Raw genomic sequence first — 21,692 nt, forward strand, 5'->3', positions numbered from 1 at the left:
CGGAGGAATCAAAGCCTCTCATGTTAGGGCTTTGATTCACCAAGCTATCAGCTACATGATGGTATCAGAATTAGGGCAAAAGGTTGAAGAATGGCCTACCTTTGAGAAAAGAAGTTCTTCGGTGTAATTGGGATCCGAGGAGATGAAACTTTCTCAAGTAAGCTCTGAAACTCTTCTTCTTCCCTTGTACTCTTCCTTCTTATCCTTCTTCTAGACCTTAGTCTGTAGGAAATGATTGCTTTGTTCTTGTTTGTGTATGAGATAAATGTAGAGGGTCGGGATTGTATTGATTCAGAGTGAGGGTGAAATGATATGTGAGTGAATTTTGAGTGTGAGTGAACAACGGTACGTGCCTGAAATTCTGAGGGTGATCTTGCATTTATAGGGGATTGATGATTTAAGAGATCTTAACTCTGTTAATTGACTCAATGAAAAATTGGTTGCAGGTGATAACTGTAACAGTAAATTCATGATCATCAAGCTATTGACAAGCTAGAGATCAAATAACAAGAGTCGCCACTGCGCTTTTATTGTTTCCAAAGGAAAAGGGAAGAAGTACGAACAAAACTCAAAAAGTAAGAAGTTTTCAAATCAAAACTAATAAAATGTCAGAGATTACAAGTAAGGGGGTTGGTTACACAGAGGGAAGGTGTTAGCACCCAAAGTGTCCTAGGTACTCCGAGGGAGCCCTTTTTGTATGCATATGTACTTGGTATAAAGTGAAGTTTACAAACAAATAGAATGGGGGGATGAGAAAAGAATTCTTTGATTATATTTTTGTGTTTGACAAGACCTTCGGTCTTGTGCCTACGTACCAACATATAAATGAAGGATCAAAGCCTCGTAGTTCATAATGCAAATTTCAAAGTGGATGCATTACTTTTAACAAAATTTAAGTTTGAAAGACACAAAGGCCTAAAATGGTTTGAATGAGTTAGTTCTTTTTGGCTTTTTGAAAGTTTAGGTCAAGTATAGTTAAGTTTATTTACAAAGTTTGATTTAAGAAAAGAAGTTTGAAAATGCAATGGCATAAGGCCAAAGTTTCTATCTTTTTGCAAAGTGGTCAAAGTTTAGAACAAAAGTAGTTCACACAAAGAAGATTTTGAAAAATGGAGAAAGATATTTTGAAATTAAAGAAATTGGGAGAAGATGAAGAGACTACCCTATGTACAAAATTTAAAAGTTTAGAGTTGAAAAGATCTGACCAACTGGGTAGCAATCCAATAGACAAGAATGTCAATAGAAACCCGGAAGTCCCTTCGACTTTTAGAATCAAACAACACAATGAACAATTATATTATCTTGAAGAGCAAGGCATCAAATAAAGATAGCCACATCCAAGCTTATCTATTCCATGATCTTCTCCAAAATAGCCCATGTAACAGATGAATTCCACAAGTCACAAGTTCAAAATAACAGCTTCATAATAATCATGTTGCAGATGAACTCAAAAGGATCTTGAGTGATGTATCAAATGAAGTTTCAAATTGCAAGCACTTGGTTTCTCAATAAGTTGGCATTGGCCAAGTCCTTTAGCATAGGAATGTTGCCTAGATTCTAAGTCCATTTGTCCAAGATCAAACCAACAGTCCACACAAAAGTTTTTAGGATTTTTTTGTTGTTGTTATTATGTACATTAATAGTCAAAGACCATACAAACAAACAAAGTATAATACACAAACAAAATATGTCACACAATATGGTCCAAATGGACAAAGTGAAAAGTGCATTAACCTAAACAAATAGGATGATATGAACAATGGAAAATGAATAAAAGCAAAAATTAAATGGCACTAAAGTAAAGGGCTTGAAATTAAAAGTTAGTAGTTAATAGGTTAGAAGTTAGTATTGCTTTACTTTTGCTTTTAATTGAAGTTATTCTTTGGAGAACACTCAACCCACTTATCACAAGCATGGATCCTTGAACCAAGACATCTTTCAAAGGAAGGAAAAAAGGCCAAGTTTCCACACAATACCATGAAAGAGGGGAGACTTACAATCTCACTAACTAGAATGCTTGTGCCTTTTATGTCACAAATTTAGCGCTATGTTAAGCAATCGTAATTGGACTTATGTAGAAGTCACAACTATTTGAGGTCGGGCAATAAAATTTTGGTGTTAATGCATGTTAGATACATAGTATAGTAGACTATGCTCATGAAACATACCACACACAAAAAGAATATGCAAAAGGGGTGGCCTAATCTCATCCATACTCATGTCAATTTTTCAATCAACTACCCTTAGGATTTTGAGATATCATAGGTCAAATGGAATGAATGAATGAAGAAAGGGAATAAGATGAAGTGGGAGGGAAATGGATCAAAATACAAATTGGTCAAAGGAGGACTTTTACCAAATTAATATCATCCATTCATTTTGGGAGATGGAATGTACATTCCATCAATCCCCTAAATCCAATGATATTAATTTGACAAAGTCAAATCAACCTTGACCAAGGCCCAACAACAAGAGTCAAACATAAATAAGTCATCACAATTGGTCAACAAATTTATTTGGCAATTATTCAAATTAAAAATACTAAAATAGTGCATTTAAATTAAATATGGTTTGTCCAATTCCTAAAATCTCATCAAAACACCAAAGAAATAGTCATAAGATTTATCATAGATCAAACAAGGTCAAAGGACCTTGGAGAAGAAATTTCATAATTTTTGGACATTTAAAAATATTTTTAAACAATTAAAAACAAATGCAAAATCAATTAATTCATGAAAAATATTAATAGTGATCCAAAAAATAATTTTAATTCAGAATATGAAACAGGAAAGTATTTGAAAATATTTGGTGAAAGTCCCATATTTTTTGGGTCAATGTTAAATTTAATATGAACTATTGAAAATAAAGCAATTAAAATATCAGAAAAAACGTGGACCACTTGATCTCCCTCATTTATTGAGGTGGCTGATCAAGTGACCACCAACGCATGTTCCATCGTGCACTTAAGTCAGCGCACAATTGTTATTCAATAGGAACGCTCATGATTAGATCATTTTAAAAGGATCATGTGGCTCAAAACCATCCAGCACACCACCGGCAGCCAAGGACCGGTTGTCTTCTCCGACAAACCTCGTCGGACTAGTTCAGTCATAACCATCACCAAAATTAAAAACAAGGACATGATTTCAAAGTAAAAATGGCACTGAGTTCGAACCTAACCTCAATTCACTCTAACTCCAAGTATATTGAGAGATACATGGAGTTGAAATTTGAGGTACATGAACTGAGTTGTTTCGATTTGGCCTCTAAGCAACTCAATTTTCTTGCCTACATTGGTAGAACTTCAGACAACCAAAGAATCAATAGAATTGAGAAAGAATTAGAGAGAATCGAAGAGATCAAAGTTTCTAAAAAATACCTTCAATGGAGTTCTGGATTCAACTGATCTTGCTCTTGCTCGTGCTTGATCTCACTCCAAATGCTTGCAGAAGAAGGATTAAATTCTTAAAAGGTTGTGGATCCCTGGAGTTTTGAATTTCAAAATAGTGGAAATTCAAACTCAAATTCAAGTGAATTTTTCAGGATTATCCTTTGCAATGTGAGGGTTAGAGATTAGGGATCAAAGCTGACGCCAATGTGTGTCAAATGTTGAGCATATGAGGCTCTATTTATAGCTGAAACCATTACTTTTTGCACACTTGAAATCCACTTTCCAAATTTGGTATTGATGATGCATGTGTGCATGGGCATTCATAGGCCCATAAAATCATTTCCCTAAATCCACAAATGAGTGTGAGATAGTCTGAATTCAACTTGGATTGCAAGGAAAGTGTACATGAAGATTTGAAGTCTGATCCTTGCCAAGTGATGACACCATGTTCATGCCATGCGCAGCCTATGCATTCCTTGTCCAAAATGGATGAATTTGAGCTCTTTGGAAAGGTGAGATTGAGAGGAATAACTTTCATGTTCAACACTTTTCCATTTGGAGTTTGTATCATGAAGAAATTTGAGGTGGAAGTTTGGAAAATTTTGACATATCAAAATTTTTCTAAGTGTCAAGCCATATGTCTCAATGTTCCACCTTGCTTAACTTTTTATATGAGCTTCAACTGAGAAAAGTGTCTTTATAAAAGTTGTATCTCTTTCAAATACCTTCAAAATTATCACCAATTTCATGTCATTTGGATTTGAAATGATAGAGTTATGCATTTTTGAAGTTTGGAAAAATCACTTAATCAATGGTATAGGTCAAAAGTGACCTATAATGTAACCTCATATCACATGCTCAAAAAAGTTGAATTAGCTCCCACTCCAAACATCAAAGTTGAATTAGACACGTTTAATTTGATTGTACAACTTGTAAACCCTTCATATCATAAAAATTGAGCAAGTTACGGCCTTGGGAAGTTGACTTTCAAATTAGGGTTTAGACAAAATGACCTATAATGTTTCACATAGAAAATGATTTTCCAAGAAAAACTAGCTCTAGGTATCAACATGAAAGTTGTTTGGAATGTTATTTAGAGTAAGTTGTATCTTGGAATAATTTTCATATGGTGAAAATTGTAGGAGATAGGGTCTAGGGAGACCCAATTTTGATCAGATGAATTCATCTGGCCAACCACCATCAACCAACTTGCTAACTTCCAATTATCTTGAATTTCTTGGTTCATGGTATATAATATATGCATAATATGATGAATTTTGAAGTGTACCTTGAGAAATTTGATCAATTGGTGAGATAGCTTGTTGGAGAAGTTACTCAAGATACCCAGTCAAACTAGGGTTTCCAAGGCAAATCACCCTCAAACTCTTGAAGAAAACTTGACCAATATAACATGTAGAGAACACTGGGACTCATATATGATGCTCATAACCATTATTGGATCAATTATTGGTTGTTCTTTTTGTTCATGAGGGTCTCAAACCCTAGATGTGAACTTGATGAATCAATGGGATCATGCCTTTCCTACAAAAGAGTTAGGCAAATACAAAGACATATTTTGGGTATTTTGGTTAGTGAAATGATAAAATACAAGTATGATACAATCACAAAGTATTTGGTGATCTCTCCCAAAAGAAACCCAATGAAAAAGGGGGAAGGAGGATGCTAAGGTATGATCCCATGCTAATGCCTATGATGAAGTTACACGAGGGATCTTAGGGTCAAATTTGAGGTCTTAAAATAACCCTGTTAGACTTGGAAATTCATGCAAGTTAGTTAGGTGAAATTTCTGTTTGAGTCTGTTAATGAGTTAGTTAGTTGAATTCGAGGGATTCTGTTAAATCTCTATTAAAAAAACAGTTAGGCAATTCAGTTAAAGCAGTTAGATGTAGTTAGTTTTCATTATGTTAAGTTGTTATTGATGGTTAGTTAACAACATACTGGATTTTAGTTATGCTATGATATGACTCAGTTGAGTTGTAACTGTCAAATGTCAGCCTACTATTATGATGTTAATGATAAATTAATATGTGATATTTGTATGATTAATGAAATTAACATGTGGGAGAGAATGAATGTTATTTATGCCTACTGAGTCATGTTAAAAGGAAATTATGTTTAGTTAGTGAAATTATGAATTAGTGAGATATAAACATGTTGGTGAATTCTAAAAAATCAATTATATAGTTGATATTAGTTCATTCTTGAAATCTATTAACTCTCTACCGTGCTTGATTTGATTAAGACTTGGTATGTTAGTTTACTATTGAAATTGGTTTGAACTGTTCTAATGTTAGAGATGGAATTGTGTAGCTGCAAATGGACTTGGCTATGTGTTCAATGAGTCTTTAAAATTCAGTTAAGCTACTGTTAGAATGATTTAGCCTTAAGTTGCAGTCATGATGAAATGATGTTAGAATGTTGGACGCTATGTAAATTGAATTGAAATGTATTGAACTCACTTTGTTAGTTGTAGAGATTGGACTATTAGGGCTGTTATGTCATGCATTAAATTGAAATGTCAACATGATTGTGGAATGTGTATGGAGCTTGTTGGATTGTTAGGGTATGTTAATTGCTATGTGAATGTTATTATGAAGTGTTTGATTTCCTATTGTGCTTGAATTGTGATGTTATTGAAATGTGAACTGCTTGAATTTGGATTGTTATTAAACATGCAAGTTATTAGTGAAACTAGTGGGTTAGGATTGTTAGTACACATCCAGGCTCTGTACAAGTCATGTAATTGTGGACGACTATAGTGTATGTGAATTTGAAGTATATAATTGTTATTTGACATATTAAAGGTTTTGGTTGATGTAAGGTTGAACTTATTCTTTGGAGTTTGGTTATGACTTCAAGATACTTGGGATGAGGGTATCATGAAGGTCCAAGATGATTTCTTAGAGGAAAAGGCTTGGCTTGCTTGAAAATGAAGTAGATTTGGATGTGAAGTCAAAGGTAAGATGGAAGAGTGAAGAAACTAAGTGAAAATTAGGATTAGGTTTAGAGACTAGGTTAGTTAACTTTAGTCAAGTTAACTTAGGTCAATTGGTTGACCAAAAAGTCAACAGTTTACCAAAGTCAATTGTAGGTCAAAGTCTTTTTTTTTGGAATTTTGTATGGATCTTTGTAATATTGGTCGTGTGTAAATGGAATGGACACTCTTTGATGAAAATAGTCCTTTAATTTAATGACATGTGTCTTATCTTCAAATAGAATCTTTTCCCTCCAAAATTTGTTTGAATTCCTCTTGAATCATGACCTTTGAATGAACTATGTACCTTGAATGAAAACTTGAATAATGAAGCCTTGGACCAAATGAACCATCAAACAAATAATCATTTAATAAACCATGGTCAATAGATGATCAACCCTAAAGTTGATTCTTGCTTGACCAAAACCAAACTTGATGAGTGGTTTCAAATAACAATAGCATGATGCATCCATAGTGATCAAGGACCACATTCCTTGAATTAGGGTTTCATAATCAATCACAGGATCAAGGTGCAAACCACATAAACAAATATCTTAAACCAGGAAATAAGGCTCTACTATCAAATACAAACCAAATGGTCCATAATTGTCATGAATCAAAAATCAGGGTTTCATGCCTTGATTCATAGGATATGCTTTCCAAATTGAGTGCACCACCAAAGTCCCTAGGGCTTGATTCTTGTGCAAACCCTAGCTTCTTGTTAGCTACAAATAACCTAACTTAAATCTATGATGCTTGTCGATACAATGGATGATATAAATGTATTTGGCATGAATGAGTGCAAATGAATCTCAAAAAGTTAGACAAAAGGTGAAAAAGGGGAGGGAAAATTTTGTGGTATGACACATACCACCGATTCAACGATACTCTAAGGCTATGTTTGGATTGATAGAATGAAATGAAATGAAGTGGTATTTAATTAGATTCAATTGTTTGAATTTATAAGTAATGAATGGAGCATAATAGAACATGATGGAATCTATTCAATCATATTCCATTAAATCTTTCAATTTTTATTCTCAATTTATGGTGTATGCAAAGGAATGAACTAATTTAGTTTATTTTGCTCCACTCCATTCATCATGTTCCAGTATGTTCCGGTTCATTCTAATTCTTCAATTCAAACATAGCCTAAAACAATATTGTATCCCTGCATCCAAATCTCTTTAATTACGAAGAGCTACTTTCCTGTAAGGTGAGGGTCTACATTAAACAAAACTAGTAAAAGACATATGCATCAACACTGATAAGTTCATTCATATATTAGATCATTCGATAAGGGTTGGTTGTTGCTGAAAAAGAATTGTTGTTATAAAATTAATAATAACTGCAAATATTTAAAAATAAAGATGTAGCAAATCACCAACATAACTAAAAATATTTACAAATATGACTAATAACTATAAATATTTACAAATATTTTGTTGATTAAAATAAAAAAGGTATTATGGTGATAGTGTCTCGTAATGTATTTACAATAGTTTGTAGATTGTTGTATTCAGTGCAATCCAACAAATTCTCCAGGTCGTTGAATGCTTGGAAAGACTATCCGCAAAAACAATTTCTACTTGAAACTGTTTTCAAGTAGTTTACTTGTTATAATTTCATACAAATTTAATATGAAAAAGTAAAACAAAAATTCATTAATTTAAACATAATGTAATAACGTTTTTGTAGCTAACTTAAATATACTTTAGGACTGTATTTAATACTATTCATTAGAATATATTTTAGAACTTTATTACAACTTTGTTTAAAATGGCATTTATGCCTTATCCATCGGAAACAATTCTATCGAATATTTGTTGGCTAGAAGTTGCTACTGTAATATCGAAAATGAGAATTCGTGTTGTGGATGGTGTAGTGAAGTTTGACGTCATATTCTATTTAGAGAGCTTAGTCTTTTTATATTTTAGTATGCAAAATTTGTGCAATCGTGCCCTTTTAGTTGGAGGAATTTTTCAGCTAAAAGGATATGGAGCGACATATATGACTTTTGAATGAGAATATCATGGTTATTTCATAATTTTCAAAATATCATTACATGTTTTATTATGACATAGGACTGTTGAACAAGATAATAGGAAAATAAGTTGAAATCATTTCACAGAATATTATGTAATTGGTACTGAAATTGTTTTATATGAAGCTACATAGATGGATTTTTTTGCTACGATGTACTTGTTTAAAATGGAGCGGCATATATGACTGTTGAATGAGAATGTCATGGTTATTTCATAGGTTTCAAAATCTCATTATATGTGTTATTATGACATAGGATAACAATAATTTAATTAATACGACAAAGTTAATATAAGTTTAGTTTAAGCCTGCCAGAGGTAGAGTATTTTAGTGCAGATTTAAGAAAAGAAAAAATTGATATAATTGAATATGATGGTAGTTAGAGTACGAAGACAAACCTTTTTCATAATATGTCGTAAATAATAAGCTGACATACCAACCAAGGGGATACATTCCTTGTCTTAGAATACGAAATTGTCAATCTTGTTATCATGTTCAACCTCAATTTCTATTTTGAACCTAATATAAAAGAAATGTATATTGTTATAGATATAAAACATCTAGGTGAATGTATAACATCACAGAAATATAAATAGAAATGTTTACTTGGTGATTGGGGGTGACTTGTTATCTGCACAATCGCATTGAAAGGGCTCACCGGGTGATTTGTTGGTCTTGTTACAAGTTGGACAAACTTCATAATACCAGTCAAAACAATTAGCCTTGAACCTTTAGGTCATACCAATAGTATTGCAAAAAGCATCCTATTAGAAACAATAACAATGTCATAATGAATATGTATTATGATAAAAAAAAAACAACATTATAATATTCAATGTTTAGTGAGACTATTAACATACATCCTTAAGAGAAATGATATGACCGATAGTTTTGACATCTTTAATAAAGGAGAATGATCTTTCTTCAAAAGCTACTTATGATCCAGAATTGACAAACAATGTTTGCGAAGAAATCAGATATGGCTTGCCATATTCAAAGCTGGAAGTTTAAAGAAATACAAAACTATAACACATCCAAAGATATATATATATATATATATATATATATATATATATATATATATATATATATATATATATATAGTCACTTTTAGGAAATGTATAATAATTATCCAGGTAATGTAATATAGGATATGTATAGTAGAAATATACTTCGATTTGAATGCAGTGACTTGGGGATGGTCATAATTGATAAGCAATTTTGATCCATTCCATGCATTTGAAACGTTGAGCTTCCAAGTGGCTGCAAGCATGTAAAGTCCCATTAAAAAGAATGCAGTACACAGTAAGACATGGAAAATGTGAAATGTTTATTAAGGGGAGTTACATGAACTTTTGCAACACCAAGAATGGGTGAGTATAACAACTGAGGGGCATTGTCTTTTGTGTATGCCATAAGTTGGTTTGCCTACGACTCCTAAAGTGTGACGTCTAGTTCAGCTCCACTGAATCACAATAAAACCAACAAAACTTAGGTATGTAGATTATGTAGGTGTGTAAATATGGTGTAACATATCATTCATCGGAAAGTATAACGTTGATGCAAGCCTTTTTACCACACCCGCCTGTTTGAGACCTTACAACTTGATGAAGAACACCATTGACATCTGGTTATGAAAATATTCACATCTTAGAAGTTGTTGGAAAGAAATACGCGCATCTTAAGAGAATTTTTGTAAGAAAGTACCGTATAAGCGATTAACTTCAAAGTCTTCATTCAAAAAAATTACAAACGACTTGAAATTGAATTTGTGAAGTGGAATGGTTGGCATGTCAATGGCTGTGACTGCAGTTGTCCCATTAAAAAATAGTTTGAACTTGTTGTCACATATTTTCAACAGCAGGTCATAAATTTGCGGCTCTTCGTTATAAACCATGTAGGTGTGATGCTCTTTTAATGTCTGCATCCATAACTCAAGTTCACAGTTCCTGGTCACAACGTGGATTTCGTGTCCCTTGTCATTGAAAAGAATTTACATTAGCATGTTAAACTTGGATTCAATAAATAAATAATAGGAAATAAAAAAAAATACATATGCATCATGTATAATAACTTCAACATGTTGTTGTCCGCTGCACTCCTTCACAATCCATAGATCGGTAACGCGTATAATAATTTTCCATACTTTTTGATCAGGCCTCTGTGCACTAATAACAATCGGTGGCCTGGACATGATTTCCGAATGATGTAAATTCATAAACATGAACTTGTCAAAAGAATGATTAAGAACATTATAAAAATCATGGTAAAACATGGCATAACATAAAACAGTGAAACATCTGCGAAATGTAAAATGGTTTTATTGAGAATATGAATCACATCCACAAATGGACAAAAGATTTAAAAGACCAAATATTTAATAGAAAACTACTATGACAACACAACGAAATATATTTATCTAAGAAAACGACATGAAAATGTAAACAAACAGATAGTTCATCACATATGAGTATGAACATACAGTTAGTTCATCACAAATGAGTTTAGTGACAACTAAATTATGACAAGAATTAAACATGAGAGTAAATTCAGAAAACATAATGAATCATTTGGGAAATGTAAAAAGGGTATATTCAGAAACTGAATCACATCCAAGTTTCAACACATCTGCATCATATATGAAAATAAAAATGTTATAACCTCTTAACAATCCAAAAAAAAATAAAATTAAAGAGTTTCCTTCGTTGTTGAATATGGATGAATGTGACGCGGTTATGGAGGTTTGTTGAAGATGTTTCTGATTCTGAAGACAAACCAAAAAGTAAAATGTAAAAATGGATCAATAGATGGAAGAGGGAAAGATTTACCAGGTAACAAATTGGAGTCAAATTTTTTAAAAATTGAATTTGGAGAAGCGGTAAAATGTCGGGTGGCAAGATGAGAGCATGTGATTAGGCCGTAACCAATATATTAGTCAATTACACGAGTAGCCTTTATTAAGTGTAATTAATTTATGTAATGAAGAGTATATTAGGTAATCAGAGGTGGCAAAATAGATGGATTGGATGGATATGGATTGGATCGTTAATGGAGGGATCAAAACAATCCATTAGTCCATTAACAATCCACTAAAAGTTTTTTAAAAATATTCAATCCAATCCATCCATTAAGAATAAAATCCATCCAATCCATCCATTATCATACTCTTAGTGGATGGATATCCATCCATTCATTTTTTTTTTGAAAAAATCACTTATTTTTTCAAAAAGTTTTTTATTTTTTTGAATAAAACAATATCAGTTATTTAAAAAAAATATATATTTTTGTATTTTCAAAAAAAATAATTTAAAAATAGTTTTTTCTTTATTTTAAAAAAAAAATACTTTTTTTTATATTCGTAAAAAATAAAATTTTCGAAAATAAAATCAAAATTTGGTATTTTTCAAAAAAATTATTTTTAAATTTTTGAAAAAAAATCGATTTTTTATTTTCAAAAAAAAATTGATTTTTTTTCAAAAAAAAAAATTATTTTTTATTTTTCAAAAAAAGAATTTTAATATTTGAAAAAAAGTTATTTTTTTAAAATTAGATAAAAAAATCTATTGGATCATTAAAATGTGTTGGATGGATGAAAACTTTACCTTGTACCCCTACAGTTAGCCCCATACCCCTACATTTAATTTTTTTGACCAAAATACCCTCATATAAATAGGGTATATTTTCCATTTCAATTTTATTTTACCATTTTCGTTGAAGAGATCCGAAGAAGAAAAATATTTGGCTTTTTTGCATTGTAAACCGGAACACTCAGAGTAAGTCTTCCGGTTCATTAAATGTATACCGGAACACTTCCGGTTCATTAAAAAAATTTAAAAAAAATTATAAAAAAAAAAAAGAACCGGAAGACTTCTTGAAAGACTTCCGGAACACATATAATACATACCGGAACACTTCTCCAAAGAGTTCCGGTATGTATAAATTTGTTCACCGGAACTCTTTCAAGAAGTGTTCCGGTTTTGTAAAAAAAAATTAATTGAATCGGAACTCTTTCATGAAGTGTTCCGGTTCATTGATTTATGTGTTCCGGAACTCATTCTTGAAGTCTTCCGGTTTGGGAAAAATACATACTGGAAGTCTTTTTGCAGGAGTTCCGGTGCGAGGGGTGTGAAAGTATAATTTCTGAAATTTTCAACTGAATGGTAAAAATGAAATGGTAAATTGATTAAAATCAATTAAGGGTAGAATGAGAATTTTTAAAATTTTGTAGGGGTATGAGGCTAACTGTAGGGGTACAAGGTAAAATTTTCTGGATGGATTGGATCAATCCATGTTTATAAATGGATGAATTGAATCAATCCATTAACTTAATTTTTATGTAGGGGATGGATTGGATAAATTTTTTGATGGATGGATTAGATGAATTTTCTCTTAATTGTCAGCCCAGGTAATGTCTACTTATCTTGTGTTTAGTTAGATAGTAGTACTTGAGAAGCACGGGTTACAACCCGGCGCATGTTAGAAACTACAAGCTTCAATACGGTAACGGAGAAACTAATGAAAGTGGCGGAAATCTCAAAGAAACACTTCAATTAATTTATCTTCTTTTTCGTTTAACCCAATTTCATTCTCCCAACAAATCTCTTCTCTTCAGCCTCTTCTTCCAATTCCATTCTCTGCACTCCCTTTCGCGTTCTCCCTCATGGAGTCCACTGCTGCCATTCGATCATTTCACCGTCTCTCTCTATCCCTCTCTCTGCATTTCTGTTATAATTTCTTTGGAACTGAATTCGATCTGCATTTTCTATTTCTGTTATAATTTCTTTGGAACTGATTTCGATCTGCGTTTTCTATTTCTTATCTTGATGTGTTGCTTTTGTGATATTTAATTTGGTTTACTTTGTTGTATACGAACAAAAATTAAAATGATTTAGGGTAGATAAACATTTTTTTTTTGTATTTGAAAAATTGCTGCAAATTCGCTTTATGAAATTAGGGTTTAAGAGCTGGATTAGATAGTGAATAGTTATGCTAGAGCAACGAGGATAATTTTAATTAATAGGCCTGTGAGTTTATTTGCGTTATGCCCGGTATCACTTGTTTACCATAACACAACCATAATATTCAAAATGCTTTTTGTAGAGGAAATTGAATTTACTCATTGATTTTCGACTAATCATTGAAGTATGCTCTCCAACCATCTAGGATCATGTGGTTGACGTTTTGGCAGGTTGTATAGAAGATCCTGTGTCAATTGAACTAATATGTTCTACATTATATTATTTTATTTGGTCTTTATTGGAAAAATCCCAAAGTCTCACGTTGGTAAAAGATAGAGCTTGAAAAGAGTTTATATAGAGTGACACCTCTCACCTTACAAATTGGTTTTGTGGGGATGAATTAAGCTAAACAATCCCTCTAGCCTAAGAGATGAGTTAAGTTGGAAAATACCCCTCCAGTTTTGTAGGGATGAGTTAAACCAAACTATAATATTCTTTGACCTGAGTCCATAAAGTTAAATTTAGAGTTGTGGGATTAACCTTAGGCCAAAGGTGATCTTTAGGTAAGGCTCTTCCCTAAGTGGTAATTCCAACCCTTAAACTTGGCAGGAGATATTTATTTAAAGATTATTGTTTCTTAAAATTGATTTAAGGAGTCAATTTTTTTTTTAATATTTCAAGGTTAGTTATTAAGAAAGATCTTCAGCTTAACAATTTAGATAAAAACATGGTCCTTGATAGAATATTATGGTGACAATTTATACATGTAGGCGACCCCATTTAGTGGGATAAGACTTGGTTGTTGTTGTTGTTAAATATTTCAAGGATAGTTCCACAAAGATATCAGACACCAAATATTTTATTTTGTAATGATGTAATTTGGGTGTTTTAAGGGTCTTAGCTTATTTTGCCTTTGTATGAATTTATTTATTTTTACTTGCACTGGCATCATTTGTGGGTATTTATTTCTGTTTCCTAACTTTGATATAAACATATATGCATGTATGTATATTTGATTAAGTGGATATGGATGCATTATCATTGCAATCATATACCTATATCAAAATCCCTCTTGCTAATTGCATAGATGGTTAAAAGTAAATCATTGCTACCAAATCCTTAATCATTACTGCTGGATTTCAGATCCCATAGGCATTATATCCCACGTGCGATCCTCAATTGATAGGGCAGCTGTAGTTTCCTGCCATAAAGTCAGACGGAACTCTAGTAATGGGCTTTTTCAGCATTTGACAAATGGCGAGAAGCGCGTCTACTCTCACAGCAGGGGTAAGAAGACACTGGTTTCATGTGCAAAAACAGTGGAACCTATCAACACAACCAAGTCTGATGGTAGGTTTGATTGATTATAAAATGAATTATGTACTTTGCTTATTTTTCGATGCTATTTTAATGAGATAACTCTCATACGGTTGTTTCCATCATTAAGAATCAAAGACACACTAATCATTTGCAAAAATATTGATCTGTAGGTTTCTATTTTTAAAGGATTGTTTTTTTTTTTTTAATAATTCTTCATGTTATTCTGTTTGGTGTCTGCAAATTAGGAGTTTAGTGTCATCAGACCCCCAATTAGGAAAATATATAAAAGATGAAATAAGGATGAGGCAATGCTACAATGGTCAAAGATATTGATATAGTAATTAGGAGAACATAGTTCTGGACCAGAGTTATTAGAAGTAGATATCATTAAATGTAGTTAGGAAATAAGCATTCTATAATAGAATCTTTGGAAGTAGGATTATTAGGAATAGGACAGAACATGAGATTTAGGAAAGTATGGTATGATATATTCCCTAGTTTTTCTCAATAATATTCCAAGTTCCTATGACATTCTTATTCCTTGACCTGACAATTATTTATGATGTTGCAGCTTCTTCAGACAGCACTCTGCAAAACTCATTAGAGAAAAAGTCATTGCAAACTGCTACTTTTCCTAATGGATTTGAGGTTTATAGCTATGCTTCCCTTTTATTTATATGCACTATCATATTTCTTATTGTTGAAAAATGATACTTTGGTGGGATTAGAATTAGTATGCCCATGAATCAAAAAACTTTATGTTGGCTATTAGATGAAACAAACACAATACTATTTTTTTTGCTAATTGACTATTGAATTTTGCCCTAGACTTCACTGTTGTATTTATCAAAGGTCATGTTCTACTGTGAATCTGAGAAACCCCTAATTATGTCTGCTTTGCTTGTGATCAGGCTTTGGTATTGGAGGTATGTGATGAGACTGAAATCGCTGAACTGAAATTAAAGGTGATATTCTCCTCTCTTTAATATTAGTGCTTTGTAAAATTTGAAGTATAGTAATAATAGAATTGTAACAAGGGTGAAAGAAACTTTAGTGTATTCTTTAAAGCTAGAGGCTATAGAGATGGTATGGTTTTCAGTTTTCATAATTCAACCGCGCGCGCACATGTTAGTTTGCTACTTAGCTCGATATTTCAATAGCCCTGTGATATGCTGTGTGTTGAAGCTTAAGTCAAAGCAGTGAATTTGATTTACTGAAGACACACTATATGCCACGGTTTATAGAAAATGAGGTAATGGTGCTTTTGTTAAAATTGTAGTACATTGCATTACAAGCTAGAGGTTGAGTTACTTTTGTGCCTAACGTCCTGAGTTTATAGTTTTATCTTGTAATTCAAATTTGATTGCCAACAATTGTGTCAGTTTAGTTTTTCATGCTAAACCGTACCTAGTAACTTTATCTAACGGCGCGCACACACACATTAGTTGGCTACTTAGCTCAATATTTCTATAGCCCTGTGATATGCTGTGTGTTGAAACTTAAGTCAGCAGTGAATTTGATTTACTCAAGATACACTATATGCCATGGTTTATAAAAAATGAGGTAATGGTGCTTTTGTTAAAATTGTAGCACATTGCATTACAAGTTAGAGGTTTAGTTACTTTTGTGCCTAACGTCCTAACTCCTAACTGTGTATATAGTTTTATCTTGTAATTCAAATTTGATTGATAACAATTTTGTCAGTTTAGTTTTTCATGGTAAACCGTACCTAGTAACTTTATCTAGTGGCAAATCTGTAATTTATTTTTGTTCATCGAAAGAAGAACGCATTATATGAATGACACTGTATATGGCCTTATTTAATTTATATTTTGACAGGTCGGTGAGTTTGAGATGCATCTTAAGCGAAGCATTGGAGCAACAAACGCTCCATCGTCCAACATTTCACAAACTATACCACCACCTATTCCAAGTAAACCTATGGACGAAACAGCACCAGCTACTCCACAGTCATTGCCACCAACATCATCTCCAGAAAAAGCCAATCCATTTGCAAATGTTTCACTACAAAAGTCATCAAAGTTGACAGCATTGGAGGCTTCTGGTATCAATACATACGTGTTAATATCAGCTCCTATGGTATGTCACCTATTTATGTATCTAATAATCTATGATTTCATTAGTTGTCTCTGACTTGAATTATGTACAGTTTGCAATCACTTATCTCTCTCTCTCTCTCCCTCTCTTCAGGTTGGTCTATTCCAAAGAGGTAGAATAATTAAAGGGCGGATGCTTCCTCCTAACTGTAAAGAGGTAACTTGATGTGCTAGTCACTGCCTAACCTCTAGTGTTTGTAAGTCATCTGCTTGTTATAATATAGTAGATCACATGATTCAGTGGGTGCCCCCTCCACCTGGCTTCTCATCGTGAACCCTTGGATTTAGGTGCATATGTTCTTGTTGCACACTAAAATTCTCTAGGTCACAAAGTAAATGTCTTCTGTTTAGGGATCAACCTGTAGCATTTGAGCTGTGTCATGTCATACTGCAAACACGACAACCTATGTGCTGGCATGCTTGACTTGTCTGCCCAGTCTCCTAATAGGACCTTGCTAACATGCACATGTTAACTTTTGAAATATATTTAACTAATCAACTGAATAATGGTATGAAAAAAGGAAAAAGTGACAATAACTAAAAAAAGAAAGTCGGAACTTATACCATTTAAATAAATCATTTTAATTACTATATTACTTCTCAATGTTTTTCATTTAAAAATTTGGATTACAGTTTGATATAAACAAAGCAATATTCCCATTATTTTTTTTAAAATATGTGAATAAATATACATTATAATCACAGAAAGGATAGTCAACTTTCTCTTTAGTTGAACTTTAAAATATATATTTTCAGTTTTGTGCCGGATTCAATTTAATCAATGTTTGGATCTGCTTCGGTAACTAAAGCTGTTGATTGTAATCTTAATCTATGAATGTCTACAAACAATTGGCAGATGCTATCACTACATTCTAACAAATAGAAACATATGTAGATGGAAATTATATAATCTTTGCCAGTATAATGTAGGTTGGTCGATATTTCTGTCTGTACTGGGGTTATTATTGACGTATTTTCTATCACTCAATTGTCTGTTTTCAATTTCAACATAGGGTGATGTAATCAGAGAAGGTCAAGTCATAGGGTATTTGAATCAGTTTGGTGCTGCACATCCCGTTAAGGTGATTTAGCCTCGATTTATTTAAATGTGGTTCCTACAGAAAATATCTACTTCTCCTGACTAGTTTTATTTTGAAATTTTGCAGTCAGATGTAGCTGGAGAAGTGTTAAAGCTACTTGTTGATGAAGGAGGTATGATGTTTGTGGCCTATTGCTAAATATGTCTGGGTTTTTTGATATGTGACTCAAGTAAAGTGCTTGTGTGCCTCCAATATTAAAGTATGGCAATAGTGACATAGAAGTTCCTCAAGTAATCTCTATTTTAATGATTGCAAAGTAAAGAACTTATGCAAGCATTAAAATTAAGAAAGTTTTGCCGTAGTAGCAAGTCCAGTACACATCCGGGACCTTCTTTAAGTATGTATTTTACCATGTTAGAGGGCATTTAGCCCTCCAGCATTTACCCAACTGCATTTATGATATTCTAGTACCTTGGCTGCCTAATTGTTCATGTTAGCATACAGTTATCATATTAAAGCAGTGGCATCTAGGATCCATGCCCTCCCATTTCCATGCACCATAATGAATAATTATGTGTCATGCCAAACAAAGGGGATTTCACATCTCACATAAAAGATACTGTCTTTCATTCCATTTCCATGCCAGTGTTGTATACTTTTTATTTATGTGCATTTTCTGAATAATATAAAAGCATGGGATATTCATGATAAATTAATTTAGTTCATCTTATTTAACAATATATTTAGTTCACATGGGTTTTCTAACTATTGTTGACTATTGATTTAAGCGGGCAATTGAAACAAACTTATTTGAGTTTAACTTATGACATTAGCTTAGAATATGGCCTTAAGTTGTCTTTAATTTATTTTCATAAGCTTACTATTTTGTGCTCTATGGTTTTCAGATCCTGTTGGTTATGGAGATCACATGGTTGCCGTCTTGCCATCATTTCATGACATTAAGTGATCCAGCATTTTCCTGCCATTGAAGATTTAATTATGCGGCATTTATATTGGCATATTGGTAAACGTTTTGAATAGATTGAGAAATAATTGTTTGTGCTTAAATATTAGGGGAAGGGTATACCAATTGCTCAAAATTGTATTTTTATTATGCTAATTCCTAGATCACCTTATTACGCGTCTTAGTGAATGTACTCAAACATGAGATTTTGCACACTATGAACCGATCCTAGTACGTTTGATTGCTTGGTTGATTTATTTATTTTTCTGTAAAAGAAAAAGGTGTAGAACTTGTTTTGGGATACTCGGATCATAATCGGTAAACCATGCATTGCTAGAATGTGTATGAAAATGTTGTCTTCTTAGTAGTCTCTGATATCTTCATGACCAGAATACTAACACAATCTGTCAGTCATGTTCAAAAGTGCAGATGGCAGACTTTAAGATTTCTGTGTGTTTTGAAGGCTGAACCAGGAGGAAGTGAAAAAACAGTTATCATATCAAATGAAAGAGATTGTAGAAATGTTGCTATCTTATTAACTAACTCGTGGAATACTTATCCACCTCCGATCTAACAATTAAGTACGAGGTGAGACAAAGCCAAGAAGTTTGAAATATGACTCCTAAGAACTTGGGTCTGTTTGGTAGTGGAAGAGATAAGAAATTTTAATTATAAATCTGTTTGATTCAGAGGAGGATAGGGGCGCCGAGAGAACTCGGAGAAGAGATTGTAAGTACATGTCTCTTTGGATAAAAAAAAATTAGAGATTTTAAAACTGATTTACTTTTTTAAGCTGATAATTATCGGTAGTCTTAGTCTTGTGATATTTATAATATTAGATTCTAACACAAAATTGCTAACAAAATATGAATATTCAATTAAACACGTACTCATCATCGATATGGAGAAAAACTTTCATATTTATTGTTTCCTATATTATATTTAAAAAAATTATATGAATATTTATAATAATATTAATACCTAAGTAAGTGTTTTATTTTGGTAATTTTGTTATGATCCTTCGTGATGCCATTAATATTTGGGATAAAAATATTATATGCGATATATTTTTTAAAAATTAAGTGAAATAAAATAGTATATTTGGAACCGTAATTGAAGAAATCCAAAATAGAATTCTGCAAGAAAAGCAAATAAAAATCGATTTGTCTTGTACCTGTAGTTTGTGAAGAATCTGCAGATAGCATGTTCTTGGCAGCATCAAATTCATAAAGAAACAAGATCAAATTGTACCAAATCATACTTTGCAAGAAAACAATCATAGTCTGCAAGAAAACAATCGGAGCTAAAAGAACAACAACTTCCTCATTATACATATTTTTCAATAATGTAATTCTAAGAATCAGAGTATTAGGAAGAGAACAAATTCAAGAAGTTTCTAAATGAAATCACCATACATGAATTTTAAGCTTATTTTTGTAGATATTGTTTGATGAAATGACTTGAAATGAAAGAAGAGAGGTTTATAATATTGTAACAAATTTGTTTATTCCTAAACATTGTTCTTGCGTGAAGATTTTGAACCATTTCATAATCAAACAGTAATGGAGAAATCCAAAATAGAATTATGCAAAAACAATAATCCAAAATCTATTTGTCAGTAACACTATGAAGGAGAAAATCTAATCGTGATCAGAGAAATCCAAAATAAAATTCTGCAAGAACAACCACACACATAACTAATGATGCAATCGTAATCCAAAATTGAGAATCTGCAATTAACGTTTCTCAGTTTCTCTGATTTTTCTTACTAGTAGCATGATATTGGAGAATTAGGAAAGGGAAAAAAGAGGTTTTGGTATGGAAAGAGTCAAAGAATGTTAGAAGGGGTGTTGCCAAATAGTGGTGTTTTGATGGGTGATTTAGTAGAAGCCGTACACATAAGTTAATATGATGATGTGAATTATTTTTGAAGAAGCCAGTGTTAGGTGTCGAAAAATAGTTTGATGCATTGGATTTAATATATATATATATATATATATATATATATATATATATATATATATATATATATATATATATATATATATATATATATATATATATATATATATATATATATATATATATAATAAAAACTATGTTATAGCTTTAAAACTAGCATAGTCTCCGACAATGACACCATTTTGTTGGGTTAACAGCAAAAATAAATTTTACAATTATCGTATGCACCGAGACCGACGATTTTAAATAGCATTCAACAACTTTTAAGATTTTAAGTAGAGAAAAGGGTTGTGTATTTGTTTTTAAGCGTGAAACTAAATAACATTGAATAAATGATAGAAAGTAAAATGAAGTTTTGGTGGATCGAGATAGTACAAAATCGGGGTGGGTTCACTTGGGACTACAACAGAAGAATAAGAGGTGAGGTCTGAAGATGGAAGTGTTGCTCAGGTGACATAGCATATCATACTTTCAAGGTCGATATCCCGGAGTTACCCGTTGTTATGCTAACCATGAGTAAGCATAGCTAAAATTTCTTTGTTGGGGTTATAGTGTAGTCATTATTGTCATGTACTAAATACGTCATATTATTCTATGTAATTATACTCATGCTATAATATTGATGACTCTTCAATCTTGATATTTGTTTTAGCTTTGCAACCTAAAACCTATTTTCGTGTTGTGACTTAACATCGAAAGGTGTTTGTTATTACTAGATCCAAGAGAATCATTTATTGGATATTAATTCCTAGACACAAGGTTAACTTTGATATTCACACACACTATAGCAGGATAGCTGTGAAGTCTCGCTACATTACAAATATTGGTATATAATGTTTTATGTTTGTTAATCGTTTGAGATATCGATTATTAGGTAATACACTGATCTCACGACATGGAGA

General features: G+C 32.2%; 1 protein-coding gene across 1 annotated transcript; it reads left to right on the forward strand.

Annotated features, from left to right (window-relative positions):
• The first annotated feature begins 12,881 nt into the window (after positions 1 to 12,881).
• Positions 12,882 to 19,167, forward strand: LOC127084032 (uncharacterized). Its single transcript, XM_051024398.1, has 9 exons — positions 12,882 to 13,123; positions 14,531 to 14,737; positions 15,279 to 15,355; positions 15,619 to 15,672; positions 16,547 to 16,807; positions 16,919 to 16,981; positions 17,838 to 17,906; positions 17,991 to 18,036; positions 18,770 to 19,167. The coding sequence occupies exons 1-9, from the start codon at positions 13,090 to 13,092 to the stop codon at positions 18,829 to 18,831; spliced, it is 873 nt and encodes a 290-aa protein (XP_050880355.1). The 5' UTR covers positions 12,882 to 13,089; the 3' UTR covers positions 18,832 to 19,167.
• Positions 19,168 to 21,692: the final 2,525 nt, after the last annotated feature.

The sequence above is a fragment of the Lathyrus oleraceus genome, chromosome 5 (assembly GCF_024323335.1).
Source record: "Lathyrus oleraceus cultivar Zhongwan6 chromosome 5, CAAS_Psat_ZW6_1.0, whole genome shotgun sequence".
Lineage (NCBI taxonomy): Eukaryota > Viridiplantae > Streptophyta > Magnoliopsida > Fabales > Fabaceae > Lathyrus > Lathyrus oleraceus.